Consider the following 25,764-nt stretch of genomic DNA (forward strand, 5'->3'; position numbering starts at 1 on the left):
CAAGGCAGTTTGAAACCAGGCGGCAAAGTTGTATATCACAGAGCACAAGAAGTCATCCCAGTCTTCACATAGTCCTGCTCCCACCCAAGTCACATGCTTGATCCCTGTCATGCAACTTTTCCCAGTCCCACTCCCCTTCCCTCATGAAGTACTTGGGTAAATCCAAATACAAGCATAAGAAAGCGAAAAGGGGCTAATCCCCATCCTGACACTTTCACTCTGAGAAGGCTCAGTGGTGTCAGGATTTAAGTCTAACTCTCTCAAGGCCATAGGTTGAAGAACCAATTCCTCAGTTGTTCCCATAATGTCACTAGTTACTCATGGTATTATTTACCCCAGAGCAGATCAATGGCTTTAGAGAAGCCTCACTTCAAATCTTGTGTGCTTTTGCCTCCTTCTGGCCTTCCTTTGGACACCACGTAACAGCAGTGGCCTCCATTCAGGTAACTGCTGGGGGTTCTTTTGTGGAACAATAAGGCCCATGACCCATGTTAGTTTCTGACACCGGTACAGCCTTCACCAGCACCAATTAATGAGCTGGTGCCTCTGCCCATGTCATACCCGGATCAGATGCTGGCCGGAGCTAAACCTTTGTTATGCTACAAAATTATAAAAGCACACTAGTTATCCTGCAGCTTAACTCTAACCTAGTGTATCTACCATATCACAACTATTAGCAGAATATCCGTTTTGGTTCTGACTCTGTGTGCTAGAGCAGGGTGTACTTCAGAATATTGACAGGTGTGGTGGTGGGGGCTTGCTACCCCTCATTATTCTGATGCCTTATACCTTGATTCGCAAACTCCAGTGAGCCTGATACATCCCTAGAGACGGAGCTCGACATGCCACATAGGCCAACAGTGGAAGAAAGTGCGTCATTAGCATTGGTGGTTTGGAGGGCAGCTGAGGTACTAGAATTACAGCTACCCTCCATTCAGACCACAAAAAAATATTCTGACAGAAATTCTGCAGCCTGGGCCAGCCCTGACAGATGCATTGATGGCTACCTAAAACCATGTTCTTGCCCACTGGTTAGTCAGCAGGTAGCAGTATGACCTAAGCGGCTGCCTGGTAATCCAGATTTTCTCATCAAGCACCCTACTCCTGACAGTATCATTGTAAAGGCTCTTACCAGTGAGGTGAATTTTAATTATTTACAGACCAATCTCTAATAGAGAATTCAAAAAGAGTGATGCTTTTGGCAAGCATGTTTTCTTCTGCCAGCCTGGCACTGACATCCATAAATGCAGTCTGTTGGGCTGCTATATACATGCCCTTTGGGACATGGCCACCAAGACCTTGCTGAGAATCCAGGAGGATCAAGGACAGGCAGGACGAGGCAAAGCACGTCGTCTTGCGCAGGCTTAAATACTACGGACTGCTTTGATAGGGAAGTCTGTATTGTTGGTGGTGTTTTCTGGACAAACTTGGATAAGAAAACCAGAATATCAGGTGATCTACAGGCAGTGCTAGTGTATGTGCCTTTTGTTGGTACATCACTCTGGAATGCTTTAAGCATAGCAGAGTTACAGCTTGGTGCTTTTGACCCCTGCAAAGCAGTTTCCCATTAGTTCTGAAAATATAAAGCCTGTTCCATGGGACTGGCATATAGGCAGTAATAGCCTTCCCAAATTGTGATGCAGCAGTCTTGTCCTTTAGGGATCGCAGGTGCACATTTTGCGGATAGTGCCCCCGCTGGCAGGGTACCAGCCCTTCAGCTTCTCTTCCCTATTACATCAGCCAGCAAAGTACATTAATCCCACTTCTGCAGCCCATTCCGAACCACTAGGGACCAGGATCCAATACTTCCTTCTAGTTTGGCAAAGCATCATGTCTGATGGGTGGATCTTGAAAAAATTGTTCACAAGAGTTACACCATACCTGTTGTCTCCTTTCCATCCTATCTAATATCCCAATGCTCCTCACCAGAACAACCAGAAGACATTTTGGAAGAGCATCTGTCCATTCTGCTGCAGGATTTAAACCTGTTGCTCTCCTGTAGTGCCATAGAAAGTTTACCAGACAAGGAGAAAGGTTGGGTAATATTCCTGTTATCCAGTATTGGATCTTTTATAAATTCACATGTTTGAATCTATGAAAGATACCAATACTGGATAACTGTAGTTACAGGTAAGTAACTTGTTTTCTTATCTCTTCATCCCGAAAAAGGATGGTGGCCTCAGGCTTATCCTGGACCCCTGATTACTGAACACCTTCTTGCAGATGAACCGATTTAGAATGCTCATATTGACTCGGATCCTTTCTGCGCTGGGTCCAGGAGACTGATGTCCTTGTAGAATGTGTATTCTCTATATACCTGTCCTGCAGTACCCCAGTAATTACTTGCTGTTCAAAGTGGACAAGGAGTATTTTCAGTTTATTCTGCTCCTTATTGGCCTCATCAGTTCCCCCTCAAGAGTTGACAAATGCTATGATGGTGGTCGCTGCCCATCTTCAGATTTCGGGAGCTCCTGTATTCTCTTGAGGCGTGCCCACTGTAGTGAGTCGTGGACCACCTCCAGATCAAGACTGAACTTCTAACATTGTTGGGGTTGAGCATTAATAAGTCTAAGACCTTCTGATTCCATTTCAGAGGTTTCCATTAATTTGGGCAACCCTTGACACAGTGAAGTTCAAGATGGTTTACTTTGCTGCAACATGTCTTGGACATTTCAGGCTTGCTCCGGGATCCTGTGGAGGATGGCTCTGAGGCTTCTTGTGCAGCCCACTTGTCAGCTACACCAGGAGGCACATAGGAGCCCTGCAGTAGAACCTGAAATCCCAGTGGGCCTAGAATCAGTGCAACCCTTACCCACCATCCAAGTCAGTGAGTGGACAGCTCAACATCTGCATTCATGGCTAACCGATCCTCAGTTGTTCTGGAACAGACCACTCTCCCGCACCCAGAGTTTACTGTAGTGACAGATGCTTCACTGCTGGTGTGGCTGGTCATTGGGGAGGAGATGGAGATCTGAGTCCTCTGGTCTCTAATGGAGGGCAGGCTCCACATTGTTCTGCTTGAGCTCTTGGCCATCCATCTGCCATGAAGGCCTTCTCTGCTGGCTGAGGCTGGGGCAAGTTATCATCAGCAATACCACCACAGTGAGGTACTGCGACAAGATGGGCACGGTGGCATCCTGAGCCCTTTGCCAAGACACTTTCCATCTGTGGAGGTGGCAGTGCACCAGAACATTTTCCTGGTCGACAACCACCTAACAGGGTCTCTGAATATGTTAGTGGACAAGTTGAGCAGACATTATCTAGCAGTTCTCAAGTGGAGTCTACATCCTGAGGTGGTGCATGGCGTACTTGACCTATGGGTAGTGCCCTGGCTTAATTTCTTTTTTTTTTTTGCCGCAGTAGAAAGTGCATTTCCTGTTCTCTTGCATTAGGAGACACACACCTGTTGGACTGGAACAACGGTCTCCTGTACTCCTTCCTGTCACTACCCCTTCTGCCCTGACTTCTGAAAAAGGTCAAGTCAAGTCAACCGCCTAAAGTCATCTTAATTGCCCCCTGTTTGGGCAAGGAGAGTGTGGTACCTAGAACTCCAGAGCAAGAGCACCTCCTGTCCGATCATGCAATCACTTAAGGAACACCTCCAGTTTCAGCTGGGCAGGGCCCTTCACCTGTAAATACACAACTTTTACCACTATGTATGGTGACTGAGCGACGACAGTTCATAGTGGTGGATTATGTCCTCACCACCAGGCACCCTTCACAAACTTTGTGCTAGAACTAGAAGTTCCAAACCGGGTGTGGTGCCTGCGATATTGACACCTTTCAAGCAAGGCTTGCTTGTTTTGTGTCTAGCCCGCAAGGCTATGAAGTGGCCAATGTAAATGGTTATTTGTTGGTCCTTTCAGCTTTTCCACTTTTCCTGGCTCACCCGTATTTGCTTAAATGACCTGTTGTGTTGAGGTTTATTAAAGGTTTCATTCACATGTTCCCTCCCATGACAGGGTGTGCATGTTTAAGCACTTTTCAGCATGTGAGTTCAGGTGTACCCTGAAATTGAATAGCCACAGTTCTAACATAAATCAGAACTCATTTTGGCGAAGGAGCAATGTTCAGGTATAGAGCAGTTGCTCCCTCCACCTCCTCTGAAGTCTGACACCCTCAACCCTGCACAAGTGAGCTTCCTGTAAAAAGTGCAAAGTGAACATTCCAGCATTCCAAATATGACAAGGACCTGTTGTGCTTTATCGGTCCCACCATCCATCTAAAACCACAGGTTTGGAGAAGAATAGACGTTGAGGCCACTACTACTGCGTTATCACGCATGGTGCCTGTCCTGCACATCTACCACACAGCCACATGGGCATCCCTCTATATGTTCATGAGGTACTACTGCTTGGACAGTAAGGCTCGTCTAGAAGGGCATTCCGCTTCCTCAGTCCTCCAAGACTTTTAGTTTAAGCCATTTCATAGACCCACCTCTGGGAGTGGGTGGGTGGGGGGATTGCGTGGGTATGTATTCTGAGGTGAGGAATCTGTTGTTAGAAATCTCTATTGAAAAACCAAGATACTTACCTTTGGTAATGCTTTTTTAGGTAAAGATTACAACTGCAGATTTCTCACCAACCCTCCTGTCCTTACTCCGCTAACTGAGCTCTTCGACCTTCAGATCCCATTGGACACTGCATACTGGTCAAACATTGGTTTTTAGTTGGCTCCATGTTTCTGGCGCAAAAATAGTCACGGAAGACCACTGGTAATCACTTGGGTTGCATTCCAACCCATTGTTCTTTTTCTCCCTATTGCACCTTAGAATAGACCCAGCCATATGCAAATTGGTTTCGAACCATTTCCAATAGGAGCAGTCCAGCCAGAGCTGCAAATCCAGATTCTCTGTGATTGGGAACACAAGCAACCAAAGACTGGTTTCCCCCCAGTTAGGGCTCTTGAGTCTGGTGTAGCTTGGGTCCAGTGGCACAGTGAATAAGAGACCGACGTCTGGGCATACGCCTGGCCACTCAAGGTGTTGCATCAAACACATAAAAGGTGATCTGAGGATGCTTGCAGTAAATCGAGCCACTATCAATTACTCATACTAGCATTCCAACCCATTGTTCTTTTGCCCAACATACCACCTCAGATTTGACCCAGCCATATGCAAATCATTCTTGAGTCTGTCCCACTGGGAAAAGGCCAGCCAGAGCTGCCAAGCGAGGTCCTCTCTGAACCAGAACATAAGCAATCCAAGAACTGATCACTGCCCATCTGCAACGGTTGAAAGTAGCAGTCTTCTCATACCCTGACTTGCTACTGAAGGCAAGCATGCCACAGTCAGTTGGAGACCACCACCAGTCAAGGACAAACCTCCTGACAATGTTAGGGTTCCCAATCATTGTGTCGAATTCAGAACTGACTCCTTTGCAGAGACTTCCTTTCATAGGGACTGTCTTGGATACTTTGCTGTTCAGAGACTTCCCTGTGTCACAGTGAATCAAGGCATTTGTGTTAATACTCAAATATTTCAGCCATGGTCCTGAGTCTGAGTAAGCATGGCTCTGAGGCTTCTTTGCTGTATATCCTGCTCGTTGACTGCCTGGTGCTATATGCAGTCTCTGCAATGGTATTTGAAGCCTCAGTGGCCAGCACGAAGAAACCATCAAGATTTTGAAGGAGACTGCAATGACAGCTGCTCATTTGTAATCTGGGATAGGTGGAGAACATAGGACTTGGTCGCTAGCGGAAACTCATCTCTGTATCAGTCTTGTGACGTTGCGGGCTGTTCCCTTTCTACTATCCATCACTGGGAGGCTGATACAGTTTCTCACGGACACGACCCCCACATGGCACTACAACAAGCAGGAAAGAGGAGTCCTTGCTCATATGCCTAGAGGCTCTATGCCTCTGAAGTTGCCTAGAAAATCGGGTATTCTTCCGATCTTGAACCAGCTGGCGGGATTTTTAAACGCCAGGACTGATGAGCGCATCCAGTAGCATCTAGTGGATCACTAATGCCAGTTAAACGCAGAGGTGGCACAAGACAATGTCCAACAGTGGTGAAAACAAGTGTAGATCCTTTTTCCACTGTCAAGAACAGGCAGTGTCAAAACTTGAGCTTGTTGGAGTTTACAAGAAAGACCTGTCTGTGAAGCACATGGCACACTGGACCCCTTAACTCCTTCCACCCTCTGCCTCTCGTGAGTTCTGAATAATCAGTAACGACCGGGCCCTTGTCATCTTTGTGGCTCATTTTTGGGGCAGGAGAGTGTGGTGCGTGGAATGTCAGGGCATGAGCATCTGTTCTCCAGTCAGGCTTCTGCTTTAGAAGGATCTTCTGTTGCAGCAGCAGGGTAAGGTCCTGCAGCTGGGCCTGCACAATCCACACCTCCACGTATGGAGATTGAGTGGTGGCAGTTAATGCAGTTTGATCGACATCCCAAGGTTATTGATGTTCTGGTAGCTGTGTGGCATCCTTATAAAAGTCCATTTATGCTGGGCTCTGGAAAAAAAAATTGTGGCTTGGTGTGGAACCCATAACACCGACCCTTTGCACATCTGTATGTCAGTTATTTTATTCTTTGCTTTGTGTTTGGTCCAGAAAAGTCTTGGTGTGGGCCCCGTTAGAGGTTATTTGTCTCTTTTTTTTAGTTTTTTTGCATTTTCCCGGACCACCTGTCCTTGTTTAAATCACCTGTTGAGATAAGGTTTATATAAATGTTTAACCCACTTGTTTACATTTATGTGATGCTACAGTGGAATGTCAATTTGCTTCTGGCTTTTCTCATGTGTATTCCCTTCAAGCTGATGCACAACTGCTTGCAACGCCTTCTGACTATAAGAAAAAATAAAAATGTCTTCTTTGTCGTGATTACTTAAGCTCCTTGCTATTTCAGTGCACCCAGCATACACCACTTTTTGCCCCAGGTAAACTGATTTTATGGCAGAGAATTACCTTTATGCCTAAAGTTGTTGCCTTATAACATTCATTGGGCAGTCCTTCATCCTCCGACTCTACTTTGCTCCTCCTCACTGCTCGGACGAATACGAGAAACTCTGTTGACTGGACCCCAAGAGAACATTGAGGTTTCACAACCATCGCACCAAAGACCATTGAGTGGACGATGAAAAGGACTTTGTCAAGGTGAATAGTCCTCGGCATTAAGACCTGCTACACGCTGGCCAAGAGGCAACCTTCTGGAGGTTTGAAGGCTCTTCCACCAGGGCCATGGCTTGGCTGCTACCAATACATTGCCATGCAGAGCACCTGTTTTTAGAACTGTCAGGCCACGGAACGGGCATCAGTTCACACATTCACAAAGCATTTCTGCCTTTACACCCAGATCCGACGGGAAGGGCATATTGCTTGTTAGCTCCTGCAGGTTAACATATCCTCCACCTTGTAAGGTACTGCTTCACTCTTGTAAGAAAATGCCTCTTTTTATATGGTCACCCGAATGTTTTGGGCTGATGCTGCTGGTTTTTTGACTGAGTGCACTGAGGCCTGCTAACCAGGCCTCCGTGCCTGTGCCCTAACTTAAAAATTATGTATGTTTGGCTTGTATCCAGTTGGCATAAGTTAACTTGTATGTTCTTAGTATATGGTTCCAAGGGCCTGCAGGACTGAAGTTAGAAGTTCACCCTAGGAACTGTAGCACTGATTGTGCTACTTTATCCTGGGTATGACCAAGGTAAAACATGTCACCCAGTCTGCCACTGCCGACTGGAAGGACAATTGTAAATTCCTAACTCTACTTTGCCATTTAAAGCAATGGCAAAGATCCATCTTCTCTTTCTAATGTATATTTCACCAATAATGTGGTTCTAATGAGCCTTAATGCAGGGTGCTGTATATTATAGTGGAACATGTAATTTTACGTGTCCCAACAGTAAAAACCGAAATTTCTTACCATGGAAACGGCTAGTAGCCCCATTGGTGAGTGCTCAATTACAGGCCGCCACAGCAGCCCTGCTAATGTCTTACTGGGACTACTACAGTTAATACTGTAAGATATCAAACAACTAGTTATGTTAAGCCCATCTTGATGCCCAAGCTGGAATTGATGTAAATGTTTACAGTGTGAAACTTTTACAAATTGCCACTTTGTTGCTGTAAATCCCTTGTGTCTGTCCACGGTTGCACAACAGGTTTGTCCCTGTGACAGTTTTATGCCTTCCTTGGGAGTTGTGCAGATGACTCCCAGGTAAGGACACAATAGTAGCTTCCATGGAGGAGAGGTGTTAACTTTCCCTAAGAGGAAGCCACAGGCTTCTTGGCCCAAAAGCCAGCTTCAGAGGAGACGCCACTTTTGAAGGGCAAATGGTGAACACTTGGGTGAGGAGCTGCTACAGCTTTTTTAGGTAGACAGGCTGGCACTGGGGCAGGAGAGGAGAAACCAATTGTCAAACAGGTTTTTCAGGGATGTGTAGCCCTCTTGGTTGCCACACTTCTTAGCTGGGCTACGGGCTCTACATACCGAAAGAGAAATGTTTCTGCCGTCCTGAAAATGGGTAGAATGAAGAATTCTGGGATAGCCAGATGTCACACATCCCATTGGCTCCTGAGCGTGTCCATGATGAGGGCATTTTCTGGACATTAAAAGGGTCTTCCTGGCACCCAGAACGCAGATCTCCACAGTTGGGAGAAGAGGAACAGAGGACTGGCTTGCTGCACCAAAGATCTGCAAAGAAAGACTGCACCAATGTGAACGGCACCTGCTAAACCTGGTGGCTAGCAAAGGAGAAGGGACTGTGCCTGCTGTGTCCTGCTTGTGGAGAAGCCTACTTTGGAACCCAGCCGAAACAAGAGACTCCCAAGCTCAGATGGCTGGTCCCCTGTTAACTGCACAGGCCCCAACAGCTGGAGATGCGTAATGGGTGAGTTGGTAGCCCAAATCTTCTAACTGCCTCTTCTCGCTCCCGTGCAGGACCAAGGACTAGGACCCGATGCTCAATGTTGCCCCAGAGTCTGCTGAGCCCGAGAGAGTCGTCTGAGTGCAGCTTGGTCACCCAGAAGACCAGTTATCATCCAAAGAAGGATTCCTTTGTGACTGTGATATGTGGCAACTGGTAGCCCACTGCTGAGTGGACTTCCTCCAGGACTGAGAGGATATCGAGAGGCTGGTCTGTCACTTCTGCTGACCCAGATGTCTGAGAAGATAATGTTTTGTTGCTCCTGTGTCACCTGCTGTGCTGGTGGCAAGAGAGTGGGCAAGCCAAAGGTTCCCCTGATACCATTTTCTGTGGTAGAGACTCTTTTAGAGGGGATTAACTTTTAGTCCCCCAAACCTCCCTGCACACCTACAGCCTCAGGGAGCAGGCTTATCTTGGTGGTAGTGGACCAGGCTACTAGGTATCCTGAGACTATTTCCCTTAGGACAGCCACTTCTCCTGCTGTAGCTAGAGCCCTCCTTGGAATCTTCATTGGTATGGCGTTCCCTACGGAGGTGATATCAGATAGAGGCACAAATTGTATGTATGCCTAACTAAAGGCCATGTGGGATTAGTGTTGTGTAACTTACAAGTTCACCACCCCTTACTATTCCCAAAGAAATGATTTAGTTGAGAGAAACAACAAAACCATCAAATGACATGCTTAAGGGTTTGCTTGAAAAAATTCAGGAGTAGATGAGATGTTCTCCTCCCATGCCTGTTGTTCACCTACAGGGAGGTCCCCAAAAAGGAGTTGGCTTTAGTCCATTTGAACTACTCTTTGGGTACCCTGTAACAGGTCCTCAAAGCTTGGTGAGAGATGGGTGGAAGAGAACCCTTAGGGAACCCAAGCAGGACAGAGTGAGCTGTGTGCTAGGCTTTCTTTCAAGAATGAGTATATGAAGAAGGGAGAATACTATTTGGTTGGCTAGCCAGGAGCTTTCCAAGCATTGGTATGGTCATATGACCTCAGTGGTGGGATACCAGTCAGACCAGCTGGTGTGGGTCTTTGAGCCTGTGGCTCTAAAGCACTGCAAGACAAATGGACTGGGCCGTACGGATTCCAGAAAAAAGATGGTGTTACCTCTGTGGACTGTGGTACCCTCAGGAACCCTCACAGGATCATCCATGTCAACAGGCTCAAACTACACCATGATAGGGCAGACATCACCATGCTGATGGTGACAAAGAGGAGAGAAAGTGGAGAATGAACCTCTCTTAAATGCAGTCACAAAGACTGATGCCTACCCATACCAAGAGCTGATGAGCTCATTGATAAGGGTGGGCGACTAAATGTCTGAGCACCTTTGACCTGTCTTTAGGTTATCGCCAGATAACCCTTACCCCAGGGTCCAAGCAGAGATAGCTTTCTCTACACCCAATAGCCACTTTCAGCTCACAGGTTGAGAAATGCACCTGCCACTTTCCAGGGGATGCTGAATCGTATAATGTCAGGTTTGGAACGTTTCATTGCAGCTTATCTTGATATAGCTGTATTTCAGTCCACGTGGGAGGATCACCGGGTCTACCTCAAGTTAATGCTTCAGGGCTTGCAGCAGGCAAGCCTGACTATCAAGGCAAGTAAGTGCAAGTTAGGATAAGTCACTGTTTTGTACTTGGGCCACCAAGTGGGTGGAGGCCATGTACAACCACTCCAGCCCAAGGTCTAGACAATTCTAGCCATTGAAACTCCTCAGATAGACCCGAGTCAGGGCCTATCTTGGGCTGACTGGTTATTACAGGAGATGTCTGAAGGGTGGTTATGGTCCCATAGTAGGCACTATTTTCCTATCATTTGGTCCCTGAAGAAGCTGAAACCCTAACCTGTTTGGGACTAATATCAAGAGTTCAAACCAGCCACAGGTGGATGATGCAGTTGAGAGAGGAGAGATTCCCAGGTTGTTGAGGTGGTCCGCCTCTATTCAGCAGATGGTCTTTCCTGGTTCTTCCACTTAGATGCGAACTACCAGGATAAGAGTTAGTTGCTTATCACCTTTTGTCTACAAGGGGCGGGGGAGCTGTATGTAAGGAAATGCCTATTTTGCATTGTTACCGACTAGGTTTTAGACTGATGCCACTGGCTTTTCGATTGTGTGGTGAGGGTTGCTAACCAAAACTCCATGCCTGTACCCTGAGCTTAAAACTGTGTATGCTTTATTGGTTTATTTCCAACTGGCAGAAGCTAACTTGTAAGTCCTTAGCATATGGTAGGCCCTGTAAGTTAGAGGGTCACCCAAGGGACTGCAGTACCAATTGCGCCACTTTGGCTGTGACCAAGGTAAAAAATGGCTCCCAGTCTTGCACTGTACACTGAAATGGCAGTTGTAAAAAAAAAGAATAATAATAAACTAAAACACACACACACACCCCTACCTCCCCCTTCCAAAAAAACGAAGATTATAGGGGCGTTCTAGTTAGGCTCACATTTTAAACATACAAAACCATAGAAATTCACCTGTTATAGTTATCTCAAGCAATTAGAACTCTGGCCCTAAGGTAACTATAGCTGTCACCCCCGCCACACACAGATTTTTCGTAATGTTTTTTGCTGCAAATATTACATTGATATTATCAGTGATGTTGTCAAAGATCTCATGAGTGCTGTAATTTGTGGGGTAATTAGCAGTGCATGGCGATGGCGCAAGTTATAGTTACCTTAGGGCCCCAGTTATAGTTACTTGAGGTAACTCTAACTGGTGAATTTCTATGGTTTCGTATGGTTAAAATGTAAGCCCAACTATAACGTCCCTGTAATCTTTGGTTTTAAAGTTAATTTCTATGTTTTTTTTATTTTTTATTTCTATAAAGTATAGTAATTTTCATTACTATACTTTATTCCAACCACTGCCGTACACGGCAGGGCCTGGCCTGCGTCTTAGTGGGTGCATCAGTGTCTGCACAGGTCTGTGAGTAGGTGCATGAGGGTGTGACTGGGTCTGTGAGTGGGTGTCTGAGTATCTGAGTGGGTCTGACTGGACATGTGAGTCTGGGTGAGAATGCAAGTGGGTATGTGCATGTCTCACTGGGTTAGTGAGTGAGTGTGGTTCTGAGTGGGACTGTGTCTGAGTGGGTGTGAGTGTGCCTGTGAGTGGCTGTGTAAGTGTCTGAGTCTACGAGTGGCTGAGTGTCTCTGTGGGTCTGTTAAGTGGGTGTGTGAGTATCACTGGGGTTGTGAGTAGGTGTTTGAGTCTCAGACTGGGTCTGTGAGTGGCTGCATGATGGTCAGAGTGTCTGTGACTAGATGAGTATCTGAATGGCTGTCACAGCTATAAAAGTGACTAGTGTGTGTATATATATATATATATATATATATATATATATATATATATTTGTCAGGCTTCGCAACTCCATTGTGACATTACATGGGGGCCTGCCATGCTGAGCTCTGTGACGGAGTCGCGACTCCACGATTGTCCACAAAAAAGGCGTTTTTACCTTTTTAAACTTATAATTAATCCTTCACAAATCTATTTATTACGCACTTGGGGGTCAGAGTACCTCTATTCTGACCCCTTCTATTAATTTGAGATTGCACAACCCAGGACCGTTGCTGATCCATAAAATGGTGGGAGCTACTTTGTGAAAAGCTTGCGGCCAGCCAATCACACTGCTCCGTGTGGCTCCCGGATCCGTGGTGCTCCGCGTAGGAGTCGCAACAAATCCGCATCCCTAGATATACAAATTTTTTTCCCAGTTAAGTTCTAAAAAAACAATACTGGATACATTCACACGAAAACGGCCTACCTTTCTGCCAAATCTGATAAAATTCAGTCCAGTGGTTTTGGCAATATTGATGTTTAAAATCCCTATGGAAAAGTGAAGGGGGGAAAGTGTTTTGGGACCTTGCCATCCCCCACCTCGCCCACCCCACCCGCTTTTTCTAGGCCCCCGCTTGACAGATCACCCCAACACCTTGCAGACAGCAGCTCAAGTGAGTGTCTTATTTTCTCGGAAAATTTCGTGTAGATTCGTCAAGCAGTGCCAAAGTTATTAGCAAAACAAACAAAAAAATCTTTCTACAGAAACGTGGTCCTAACTATAGCTACCTAGTGGCGACCGTCACTAGGTAATGTGTGTGTGTATATATATATATATATCTGCATCCATACATATTTCTGATAGACTTATAGCTGCAGGTTCCTTACCTTCGATTATCCCCAGGCGTCTGATTGGATCCAAAAGATCTTTGAGCAGTCTTCCTGCATGCTGGTAGGTGGTGGTGTTCGGCACCACACCAGAAGTGGCGTGCGTCGTACCTGAATGTGCGCCACCTTGGTGTGCTGACGTCAGTTCTTTCTTTTTCATGCCAGATTGTGCTGATCCAGATTGAGCTACCCATACTCAGTTGCTTTTTGGCTGGTCTTTTTTTGCTTTTTTGTCTACCTTTTTTGAGATTTTTATCTCCTGGTATGAGGATGTCACCAAAGAAACTAGCCGGTTTCAAGCAATGTGGGGCTTGTCATAAGCAGATATCTGTGACGACCCTCACTTGGTGTGTTTGTTGTGCACTCGCAGTCTTCAGGGAAGTCTAGTAAGTCCCAAAAATACAACAAGTCAAAGAACTCCAAACACAGTTCAGCTTCCCCACATCTGTCAGTCATCTGACACAGGAGGGTTGGTACGCCAGACCCCACAAGTCAGGGCGACCTGATCCTGATCCTGAGTCTGCTCTGCACTTCCCTGATTTTTCCTGGAGCTGCACCCGCCCTACTCAGAATTTTATGAGTCCATGCACCTCATCTTTGGGCGATCCGTCACCTTTGGGTACGTAGGTGCAGAAGTGGCCTCTACTGGAGCCACACTACTGGTGATTTTGTCCTCAATGGCAATTGCACACCAAGGATCCCTTTGCTTGATCTGAAGTGGAACCTCCTGTAGGACTGAGACCTTCCTTGGCGATCGCTCCAGTGTCCATGCCCGCACCATAGCTGACATCCCCAGGTGGTGCGATACCCATTCTTACTTCCAGTTTCAACACACAGATGGATGGGCATCGTCCGAGACCACATCTGGTGCTGACTGAGGACATTATTCCGAGAGCCAGTGCTTTATTTGAAGGAATAGGTCTGGTGGGGTAGACATTTGGGAGTGGTAATTTATGGAAATGATCCAGTTGAGGAGGAGTACTGGTAGGAGGAACTGGGTGAGGCAGTGGGTTAGACACCTCCCCTACAACTGACCTGGTTTCCCCTCCTCCTGTGGCTACAGAGGAGGCAGCCTTGTTTGCAATGGTGGTGCGCAGGGCAGCTGAGGTCCTGGACTCTAACCTACCCTCAGTGGCAGCCAAGACTAAGGTTTTGTCAGAGGTGCTTCAGCTTGGACTTGCCTCCTCAAAACCCTCACTCCCATTCAATGAAGCCCTTACATCTTAGGTGGGGACCAGTCCAAGCCCTGCATAGGGGATCAGTGAATAGGATAATTGGCCACCTCCTTCACCTCACTACTAGGGATGCCAGTTTTCTTACCCAGCACCTCAACCCGGAGAGCATGGTGGTCCAAGCCTCCATCTCGCATCCACCCTGGTGCATTCCCTACCACTCCACTGGGTAGGAAATCCAAGAGGCTGGACACCTTCAGTAAGAGACTGTATTCCACCAGCCTGGCACTGCGGTCAGTGAACACTGCATGCCTATTGGGCCATTTTTCCCATACACTATTGGATTCTGTTGCACAAGTGCTACGTATGCACCCGGAGGAAGCCTGGGCTATACTCTCTCAGGCTGTTGGCGATGGGAGAGATGTGGCTAAGTTCACCATCGATGTGGACTTGAAACGATCGACTCACTGGCCCTACCAGTTTAATCATTTTTTCCCAGGATATCCAGGCTCTTTGAGACTCGCCTTTTTGGAGGTAAGGCAGACTCAGCAATTAAGTGCTTCCAGGACAACAGAGCTGCGGCCAGGTCCTTTGGCTTGTCTATGGCCTCTTATCAACACCCGTCCACCCCTTTCGTATCTATGCAGCGGTCTCCAACCACACCCATACTCTCCCAGCCACCACAGCCAACCAACTTCCCAGGCTTTTTGTGGCCATGGACGTGTGTCCCAGAGACCCCATGGGACAGGCAGACAGCAGTCAGGTCAGTCCACCACCCCCCTGGCAGTCGCTGCCCCTGAGCCTTTTTAGTCTGCCTTGGGACCATCATGTGCATCCAGTGGGAGGCCGGATATGCCATCACCTCCCCAACTGGTGGTCCGTAACATCATACCATTGAGTACTCCAGATTGTTCAAAGGGACTATTCTCTGACCTTTGTGATGCCCCTCCTCCCATGCCACCCACGTACAATAGGCTGACAAAGGACCATTTCTCATTGTTCCTTCAAGAAGGGCAGGCTCTCTTGGCCAAGGGAGCAATAGAGAGGATGCCAGCTTCAGAAATAGGTCGTGGTTGCTATTCTTGCTACTTTCTGGTGCCAAAGGACAGAGGACTTTGTCATATCCTAAATCTGCACCTTCTTAACCTCTTCTTGAAAAAGGAGAAGTTCAAAATGCTCATACTTGCGCAGGTTTTGTCTGTCAGAGATCCAGGAGATTGGATGGTTGTGTTGGGCTTATAGATGCATCTTTTCACGTCCCCTTCCTGCAAGCCCAGAGACGCTATCTGAGGTTCACGATGCGCCAAGGGCACTTTGTTTGCGGTGCTACCTTTCGGCCTTACCAGTGCGCCCTTTGGGTGTTCACCAAGGTGGCTGGAATATCAGGGCACTTCCCTGGTGGTGCAGCTTCTGGCGGGTTCTCTGAATGCCAGAGCAGGCTAACTCAGCTTAAGATGTCTAGTGGATCATGTATGGTGTCTTCACCCAGTGGTGGTGCAAGGTCTCGTTCATCAGTGGGGAGAGCCTTGCTTAGGTCTGTTTGCCACCACAAAAAAAAGGCACAATATTAACAATTTTGCATTCTGGAGGTTCCAAGGTTTTATCTAGGGGGAGCTCCGGCGCCCTGTATGCCTTTCTGCCAATACCACTCCTGCCCAGAGTTCGCAAGAAGGTCAGGAACAACCGGGCCCAAGTCATTGTTGTGGCTCGGGATTGGGCATAGAGAGTCTGGTATCCCAAGCTGTTGAGCATGACCATCAGTCCTCCATTCTGGCTGCCTCTTTGGGAGGATCTTCTGTTGAAGCAACAGGGCGGGTTCTGCACCCAACCCTGTGCATCCTCCACCTACATTTGTGGAGATTGAGCAGCAACAGCTGGCAGCTTTCAACTTTCCTCACCACGCCTGATGTTCTGGCAGCCAGGCACACCTCCACCAAGTCAGTATACATGTGCCATTGGGAGAAATGTGTCATGGTGTGCTTCCCATAGCGCTGACCCCCTATCTGTACCTTTCTTACACGTAGTCTTGTTTGCATTATCTTTGGCCAAGCAAGGCTCCGCTTTAGGCACAGTTAAAGGTTACCTTTCTGCCATCTCAGCATTCTTGTGGCTGGTGGACTAACCTTCTCTCCAAGTCATCTGTTGTTGCTAAGTTCCTTAAAGGCCTGCAACATCTTTTTCCACCTACACCCTTCATCATGCCTCATTGGGACCTCAACCTGGACCTCATCTTTCTCATGTGTGCACTATTTTAGCCTCTGTACAATTCTCCTGTTAGGCCATTAAACTTACAAACATTGCTGCCTGGACTGTCTGGTTCGTCTTGAAGGGCACTTATCCTGTTTGGTCCTGCAGGATTATTTTATTTATTTTAATCGAATTTGCAGACCTACCTCCTGGAAGTTATCGCTTAGATATCTAATCAAAGGTAAGGAATCTGCGTGTGGAAGTCTCTATCAGATGAACAAGTTACGTACTTTCGGTAACACCTTATCTAGTAGACTCTATCTAGGCACAGATTCCTTAGTGAACCTCCCATCCTCCCCTGTGGCTAGATAGTCTCTACCAGTTAAGGCGTTACCGAAGCTAGGACACTTGTTCAATTATCTCTCTCTCACCCCTAAGGTGGCCCGACCTTCCCTAAGGCAGGTTGATGTATATTAGGTAGTGGAGCACATATTTTTTTTTTACATGTTCCAACAGTAAAAAAAAAAAAAAGAAGACACAGTTGCCATTTTTACTGTGGGAAAGGTTAGTAGCCCCATTGGTGAGTGCTGAGTTGAAAGCTGCCACATCAGTCCTACTAAGTTCTGACTGGGACTACTAAAATTGATACTGTAAGATATTAACTTTTTACATTAAGCTTGACTTCTTGCCCAAGTCTGTATTATTATAACTTGTTGCTGTGTGCAACTTTTGTAGAGTTGCCACTTTGTTGCCTTAAATCGCCTGTGCCAGTCTCCAACTGCTCAAAGTTTGTCCCTGGGGCAGCTTTCTGTCCCCCAGGGGAGAGGTGTGTACAACTGCCAGGAAAGAACACAATAGAAGCCTGATCGGGGGAGAGGAGTTAACTCTCGTTGGCAGAAAGCTACACGGATGTTGGCCCAGAAGGCAAGCTTCATAGGAGAAGTCGCCTTTGAAGGGAAAATTGTGAACACTTGGGAGAGGGGCTGCTCTATTTTTAGATGGAGAGGCTGCCACTCAGAAGGAGAGAGGAAGCCAGCCGTCACACCAGTATTCAGGGGCATATAGCCACCCTTCTGGGTTGGGCTAGGGATCTCTACACTCCTAGAGAGCGGTTCTGCCATTTTGAAGGTACACAGAATGGATACTTTTATGATAGCCAGATCCCACACTTCGCAGGAGGTGCTCATCAGGAGTGAGGGAACCTAGTAGCTTATTAGCTACTGACTGCATCCACCCTGTGGGCATTTTCTGGGCATAAAAGCAGCACCCAGAACGAAGATCTCAACAGACTGGAGAAATGGACCAAAGGAGGACTGCCCTGCTGCACATAGGACATGACAAAGAGAGGTTACACTGACATGGACTTCACCTGCTGAACCTGGTGACTAGAAAAGAAGGAACTGCGCTTGCTGTGTCCTGCTCGTGGAGAAGTAGACTCCAGAGCCCAGCTGCAGCAAGAGACTTCAAGGTTCAATTTGTTGATCTCATGTTCACAGCACTGGGCGACGACAGCTGAAGAAGTCTGCTGGTGTGAATTGGTAGCCCAACTCTATTTGCCGTTTCTTGCTGCCATGCAGCACCAGGGAGCAGGATCTGATGCTCAAAGTTGTTCCTGAGTCTGCTAAGCACTGGAGAGCCGCCTGAGTGCAGCTTGGTCACCCTAAAGGCAAGTTATTCCACTTCGACCGCGATACAGTGCAACTGGTAACCCAGTGGTGAATAGACTTCTGCCAGGACCAAGAGAACTTCGAGGGATGTCGACCCCTTTGGTGAAGATCTCCTTGCCAAACCTGTGGACCGAGTATCATCTGCAGGAAACCCCCTCCCCCCCATCGACTGAATCGCATCCACTGCATCCTTGGCCATCTCAGCTTCCCGCTTCCACATAGGAGTCTAAACAAGGAGATAAGTGAGTGGATCTGACTGGGGACTTATTTCTGAGAGCCTTGCTGATCCCCATGATAGGCTCTCTGCTAGAGCTGGTCGCCTAAAGTAACTCAGAATAACCACATTGATACTAACTAGACCAAGGTGTTCTTGAAAGCGTTTTTAAGTGTCAAATTGATTGAATTTGCAAATGATTGTTCACACTTAAGTAACCCTTACCCGGCTGCCCTTTTTGTTTTGGTATCTAAAAACACATACAAATACAGCCTATGTTTATAAATTGATGTCAGAATTCTTTGTGCCTTATGTATTTATTCCTCAATTGTTTTGGTGCTGTTTAAATGCTTTACATTTGTTCCTTTGTGCAAGCCTGACTGTTCAGAGCCACAGCTGCCCAGGGTTGAGCTAAAGGTTTAACATACAAAACCTACTGGTCCTAAAGGAGAGGTTGGTAAGTATATTACACGGTTAGGTCACAGCTGCACCACATAATACATCTCATGTCCCTTCAGATGTCTGTTCTAAAGGCAAGGAATCTGCAGTTAGTAATATCCATCATAAGAACAAGTTACTGACCTTTGGTAACTCTTTTTGGTGGGTACTCTAACAGATTCCTCACTCACCTCCCGACTCCCCATTTTGTGGAATGGTATTGCCTTCCATCTAAAAGGTCCCAAATTGGAGATCTACATTAATGGTGCTCTGCGTTTGAGAGCGCAGACTGATTCAAGAAAGAAACCGACTTCAGCATGCAGGCGTGGTGCTTATATGCTACTGTGCTTCTGGGGCAGAACAGGTTAGTCATGGTACTGCACAGGGCCGCCTGCTGGCATGCAGGAGACCTGCTGTGAAAGCTTTACAGTTCTATTGTCAGGATATGCTTAAGGGTGAGGAATTTGCAGATAGCATACCCGAAAAAGAGTATAACTGAAGGTAGGTAACATATTCTTTTTGCATCAAGTGCTCGGCCAGAAAAAGTGTATAGACCACTGTTGATGATGATGCCAGGGTAGCATTCCTGGAATATATACCCAGAGTGACTTGTTGCTTAAAGAGTTTCCGCTCACATTTGCACTTGTATGTTTTCTCCATTGTCATTGCATTCTATGAAGTAATTCATATACAAAGCAGACCATTGACTAGCCTAGAACTTTTACACCTTATTAATAAATCATTTTGTAAATTTGACAACCTCTAAACAGTCTTGTGTCCATGGAAATGTTAGTAATTTACTTTTTAGACAGCCTCAACAATCTTTGACATTTAAATAATGAGCAAACAAAATGTATATTCTATTGGCAAATATTCAATCACTACAACTGTTTAATAACTATGGCACCACCACAAGTTTCCAGATAGTTGCATTCTTAGTAAATGAGTCTTAACTCCAATTAAGCTAGCTGTATGGCAGACTTGGAAAGTTTAACGAAGCTCTTTGGAAAGGAGACTCCTCAAGACTTTATATGTTTTCAGGAAATCATGCCTCAAGTGTAGGCTTCCATAGTGTTTAGCCATGCTGTTAGGTTTGCAGGCCTCTGGGAAGATTAAAAAGGTTGTTGACTTACGTAAGAGTACTTTAGCAATCCAAAGGGATTCCTTAACCTTCTTTATGAATCGCCTTAACTAAAAAGTCTGTTCCATTATGGGATGGGTTTGTCTGTTTGATGCTGTCCACGTGCATTATATTTGGCTTGGAATCAGCCACAGACTGCTGATAAGCATGAAATGTGGAATTAAGTTTGTCACATGCTGTATGAGATTTGGAATGAATGGAGCCTTTGGACTGTGACCGTATGTGCATGCATGAAGTCTGAGTTGGCTTGTATTCTGCACATGCAAGATATTTGGATTTAAGTTGGTGATGTACTGTTTGATATTTGGATTCAATCTAGCTTAGGTCTGTGACCCTTTGCACATTTTTTGGCATTTACGAATGCTTTCCAGATCTGCGGGTGCATGATATTCGGGTTCGGATTAACCAAGCTATTTGTTGTGGTTAAAAGCAAAACATTTAGGCATGTAAAATGAATGCCTAGCCAAACTTTAATTTTTAAGATATGTGTTTAAATATCACCAAAGTAGTGAACTGACGAGGTGGGAGGTTTCTTGCACACTGTTGCTTTTGCTAGTAAAATAAAACTGGTTCAACTCATAAATCTGATTCATTGGAAATTGTAATTCAGCGTGCAAAATGTGTGAGTCTTGGCTATTTTAGCTAAGTCGGTTAAATTAGCAGTGTTATGTTGTAACTGATATTTTTTCTTGCATGACAAAGATAATTTTTGCAGAATAAACACTGGAAAGTGTTAAATTATGATTATATTATGATTAATAGACTAGACTAATGACAATTTATAGTTTAGCTGAAGATGATAAAGGACTAGAAACATTTCCTCTTTTCTTTTGTGGGTGCTCAGGTGTCAAAAGACGATCGAAGTGACGTTGAGAGCAGCTCCGAAGAGGAAGATACATCTAGTGGTGGCAAAGGTTCACGCAGCACTTCCAGCAATGGGGCCAGTCGAATTAATGGGCATGTGAACAGTGGCCAATGGGCAGAGGAGTAACAAAAGCACATCCTGTTGGATCCTTCAGGGAACATGTACAATCAAACTTTACAAAACTGATAAACTGTGGCAAGCAAACCCATCTATTGTGCCGCCCCAGCACCTGGTATCCGATCTGAAGCATCCGAAACTTCAGTTGGGCACCCGAATGTACTTCATGCCCAAGACTCAAGAAATGAACTAGGTTGCTCATGAAAAGGAAACAATAATGGAAGCGATTTTATTTTTTCCTCTGTTTTGTTTATAGTATTCAAAGCCTCAGGAGACATGCTCATAGAATACATCGCTGTACCACTTGCAGTCCTCTAGGGTCAGCCCATTTTTAGTTTTTTTATTTTAGTCACATGAGAATTTTTCTTGTCATTGATGAAATGGTATTTATTAGGAGAAACTTGTGTGATGAAGGAAAAGGTCTGTATTGACTGTGATGGGACTTAGATGTATGTGTGTGTTGTTAGTAGTGGCAGCTTAGTATCAGCCAAGCTTTGTCTATGACATTTGCTTGGTACCTGGTGAAGTACTGGTTGATGCTATGTTGCATCAGCCAAGTGTTAACTGATTGCTACTTCCTATGTCTGGTTCTAGGTAGTCAGTCTGGCTGTGATGAATGACTTTTGTTTAATGCATGCATCGTATCAGCGCAGCAGTACCTGCAGCTGAATAGTGACCAACCATAGACTGTGACAGCTGCCCTGAGGTGATCAAGACAAACTGTGAGAATTGCCTGGTGTCAGTCTTTCACTGTTCGAGTCAGCTTATACAGACTCATAGTTGCCTCTTATTCGACTGGGATGGAATTAAACAGCATCTAATTCTGTCACAGATGTAGACTTGGGTAAATGGGCCCTGGTGAATGATATGAATGTATTGTTGACACTGCTGGTAATGCAAGAGAAGGGCAAAGCAGTAAGTCCAGTACTGCCAGTGAGACAGACCCCAGTTTCAGCCTTATTGTTGGCATGCCTGCTCATTCGGTTTTCTGAGAACATAGTCAAATTTGAGTGTTACCACTGATCAGCGAAGACTGTTAACCTATTCACAGAAACACAGACTGCTGAGGAGTACTGCTGCTGTCAGACCTGCTTATTTCTGTACTGTAAACTGCTGCTGGACCTGATACTATCTACACTACCACAGTACTTGGTAATGTTGAACTTTGTATTATCTGCAAACTTTGCTGAACGTGGTACCGAATGTGACAAGTATGCTTTTAAGCTGATCTGCCTCTAGTTACCAGAACTTTAGACTGCTATCTAGCTGGTACCTGCTGCATTAGGCTGAAAGCAGGCTTGTAATGGGTTTTGCTGCGCACTGTTTCCATGCTATTGGTTGCAGTGATTGTTATAGAAGCCCCATTCCTCCTGTAGTGGTGTAGGCTGTCATCATGAGTTTAACGTACACTCCCAGTCCCTGTACTCTTTATATGTTTGGTTTTTATAATGCTGTAAATCTATAAACAGCAATAATGCTGTAATTATATGGCACAGTTCACTCCCCTGAGCAGCAGTGTGCACCAGGTGTCCCTCTGGCTGGCCTGTGAGATGGTACTCCCTAGAGGCCAAACTCTGGGGGTCAGCTCTGAGAGACACTAGCTTAGGGAATGACTCCTTGGCTGGACTCTGGATATGGGGCTGATGCCTTTCAAAATTGTGTAGGTGCTTGAAATCCAGGAGCACTCCGCCTTACTCCATATTATGCTTTCTTGCCACTTTGATGTTTGAAATTTCCCCACCCTGCTTAGAGATTGATCCATCAGAGTACTGGCAGGAAACTGACGTGGGAGAAATGCACAGAGTAGTGGTACAGCAACTGTCACTTGGAAAGATGCATCTTCAGAGGGTTGCGATGCCAGCACTGCCCTACAAGGGAGCTGGGTTTGCACTGTCACTTTGAGGTACTGTGGACAGGTAGGTAGCCGGACCTTCATCTGACTTGTGCTGGGGAAGCAGAGCCTGTCTGACTTTTACCATTTTATACTGTTTACTCCCAACTCTGTGATTAAAAACAGAATTTGAGAATGAAAGCCTCCGTATATTTTATTATTCTTAAACTCGTATATCCTATCCTAAACATATATACCATTTGAAATCAAAGTTGTATAAATTATCGTTTGTTTAAAAATGTTTGGTTCTGCTCCCAGTTTGCAATTCTACTGCTTCATATTGCTTCAAACCCGGGCATTTTTTGATGTAATCTGAGATTGAGGTATAAGTTTGAAATCTTGAAATAACATGCCTTAAGAAGTGTGCTGCTTAATCATGCATACTTCTTTGGCCTATTGGGGCTTGGTCGCAGACACTTGTATCCGATAACAGGTGACCATCTTGCCCACGTTCATCTTCTTGATGAAATCTTTTTTTAATCAGGAAAGTAACAATTCTCCATTATTGGATCTGGGTCGTGGGGGGAATGCTTTTTCGTTCAGGTGGTCCAGGATCTTTGCCCATGCTTTCCCCCCAGTCCCGTTACTCCCAAGACTTCTCAGCAAAATGAAAAGGGAACCATGCCAAATGATTTTGATTGCCCTCGAGTTGGCCCAGACAGTATTGGTTCACAGGACTACTGCTCCTGTCGGAGGAGAGTCACGTTTGCCTGAAACCTCCTCTGGGGCTACTGTCAATGAACCTTCAACCAGATACTTCATTCGAACCCGGTATTCTTGCACTTGTCAGCCTGGCTTCTAAATACAAATAGTTTGCAAACTTGAATAATCCTCAAGATTGTAGCAAAGTTCTTGCAAAAGCCAGAGCTGATTCTACCAAAAGGACGTACAAGCTGAAATGGAAGTGTTTCTGTTTATGGTGCCAAAAATCAGAAGTTCACCCTTTCTCAGCACCACTGAAGCAAACTCTGCTCTATCTGCTGCTTTAGCAAATTTGGGTTTGGCACATTCTTCAATGAAAGTACACTTAGCCGCAATTTCAAGATTTAGAAGATTGACTGGTTCACCTTCCTAGTGTTCTAGTAGTGTGGTCAAACAATTCCTGAAAGGCCTTTTCAGAGTCTTTCCTCTAATAAAGAAACGTCATGTATCTTGGCAGGTCAATACAGTGCAGGCTTCGTTTGAGTCCACCCATAAAGCAGATATGAAATTGTTAACATGGAATATGACATATTAGCTCTGACATTGGCGAGAAGAGTTAGTGAAATTCAAGCATTTACAAATAAAGAACCAGTTATGTTATTCAAAGAAAATAGTGTGGGTCTTAGAACCAATCCCAAATGTATACTTAGGTCCCACCAGATTTTCATTTGAATGAACCAATTGTCCCAAGGACATTCTTCCTGATTTCTCAGTGCTGCTGAATGTTCTTGTCATACTTTGGATGTTAAAAGATGCCTCAAATTCTATCTACACCAGACAAAACAATAAAAAAAAAATCAGACCAGCTGCTAGTCTAATATGGTAAGCATCGTAAGGATTTTCCCGTTTCCAAGCCAAGTTTAGCTCAATGGATTGCAGCGGTATCCACCTCTGTCACAGTCATATGCGACAAACAGTGTTGTGTCATCTGTTCCAATAAGGTGAGCCTTGGCTTATTCTGTTACCCATCATCAGCTATTGTGTTGTTATAATGATGATTGTCTATGTGTTCGAACTCCTAGATATTCTGATTCAAGCTTCTGAATCTTTGAAAGATCCATTACACAGAACAAAAAAGGTACTTGTCTGTTTCTGTACTTCTCATCATTGGCACGGGTATGGATCCAGGAATGGATCCATGGGTGCCCCTCGGAGCTGAGACTGCAGACGCAGAACCTGATGGGGCCTCTTCTGACTCTGCGTGGCCCAAAGGAGCACCAGCAAAGTCAGACTGCCCAAAAATGAGGCACATGGCCTCATAAAACTCCTTAAGTAAGGCAGATGGTTGCTCTGGCTCTCAGAAACTCGGGAGGGCGCTGAGTCAGCCCAGACATAGGCTCTTCAGGAGGAAGCCTGGATAAACTCCCCTGCTCTCTAGTTGGTTGAAGTGAAGTCAAAGACCGTTTCTGTTTCATTGACAACTTCTTATGCCTTGATTTAACTAAACGTCCGGAGGACTTCGAGTGGGACAAAGAAGAGGGGGAGTGCTCCACAACTGATACCAAGACCTTCCACTTGACCAGGACTTGAGAGGAGTGCCGGACCACTATCAGCCTTTGGGACTGCTCCTTCGAAGCCTTCGGATTCATGGTCCGGCACTCGGAGCATGACTTCAGGTTGTGGTCACGCTCCAGATAGCAAAGGCAGTTGAGTTGCGGATCCATCATGGGTATAACCCTATGGCAGGATCTACAGTGCTTGAACCTGGTCTTACCCGAAGACATCCCTTGACGCACCAGGAGTAAAAATACTCAACGCTTTGACAGAGGTAAAAAAAGACTAGTCACAAAGTGACTGAGGGTAGTTCTTTCTTCAGATCAGTGCTAAAAGAAAAATCTCCAGATCCAGGCTGACACCTCAGGAAATTCTAAGGTAATGAATCTGCAACTAGATATTGGCCCTCATTCTGACTTTGGCAGTCTCAAAGTGAGACTGCCAAAGTCAACGGCACCAGGAGACTGCCATTGCTGGCAGTCTCCCAACCGCCACATTATGGATTGCCGGATTTCCACCACACATTGGGTGGAAATCTGGCAATAGCCATGATGGCAGTTGGAGGCGCCTGGGCGATGCTACCACCTGCACCGCCCTGCCAGTAGGACGCCGCCAGACGTATTTTGCCCATACAGACGGCCTGGCGGTGTCCTGCTGGCGGGGCACTGCTGGCAGTAGCAGTGTCCCTTAATGGTTCCTGCCGGACTACCTCCTCGACCCGACAAGGTAAGTCGGGCGTCCGATAAGGGAGAGGGGGGTGGGAGGATGGTGGGTATTGTGTGTGGTGTCTGTGTGTGTGTATAAATGTGTGCATGTTTGAATGCGTCTGAGTGTTGTGGTGTATATCT

The 25,764-nt window shown here is 45.9% G+C and overlaps 1 protein-coding gene across 1 annotated transcript in view; it reads left to right on the forward strand.

Annotated features, from left to right (window-relative positions):
• Positions 1-22,861, forward strand: part of CERS5 (ceramide synthase 5) — a 659,392-nt gene extending 636,531 nt beyond the window's left edge. The window contains exon 10 of the mRNA XM_069230878.1: positions 20,692-22,861. Coding sequence (XP_069086979.1) covers positions 20,692-20,838 — 147 coding nt within the window. The 3' untranslated portion in view covers positions 20,839-22,861. The remainder of the gene's footprint in view (positions 1-20,691) is intronic.
• The last annotated feature ends 2,903 nt before the right edge of the window (positions 22,862-25,764 follow it).

This window comes from Pleurodeles waltl, chromosome 4_2 (assembly GCF_031143425.1).
Source record: "Pleurodeles waltl isolate 20211129_DDA chromosome 4_2, aPleWal1.hap1.20221129, whole genome shotgun sequence".
Lineage (NCBI taxonomy): Eukaryota > Metazoa > Chordata > Amphibia > Caudata > Salamandridae > Pleurodeles > Pleurodeles waltl.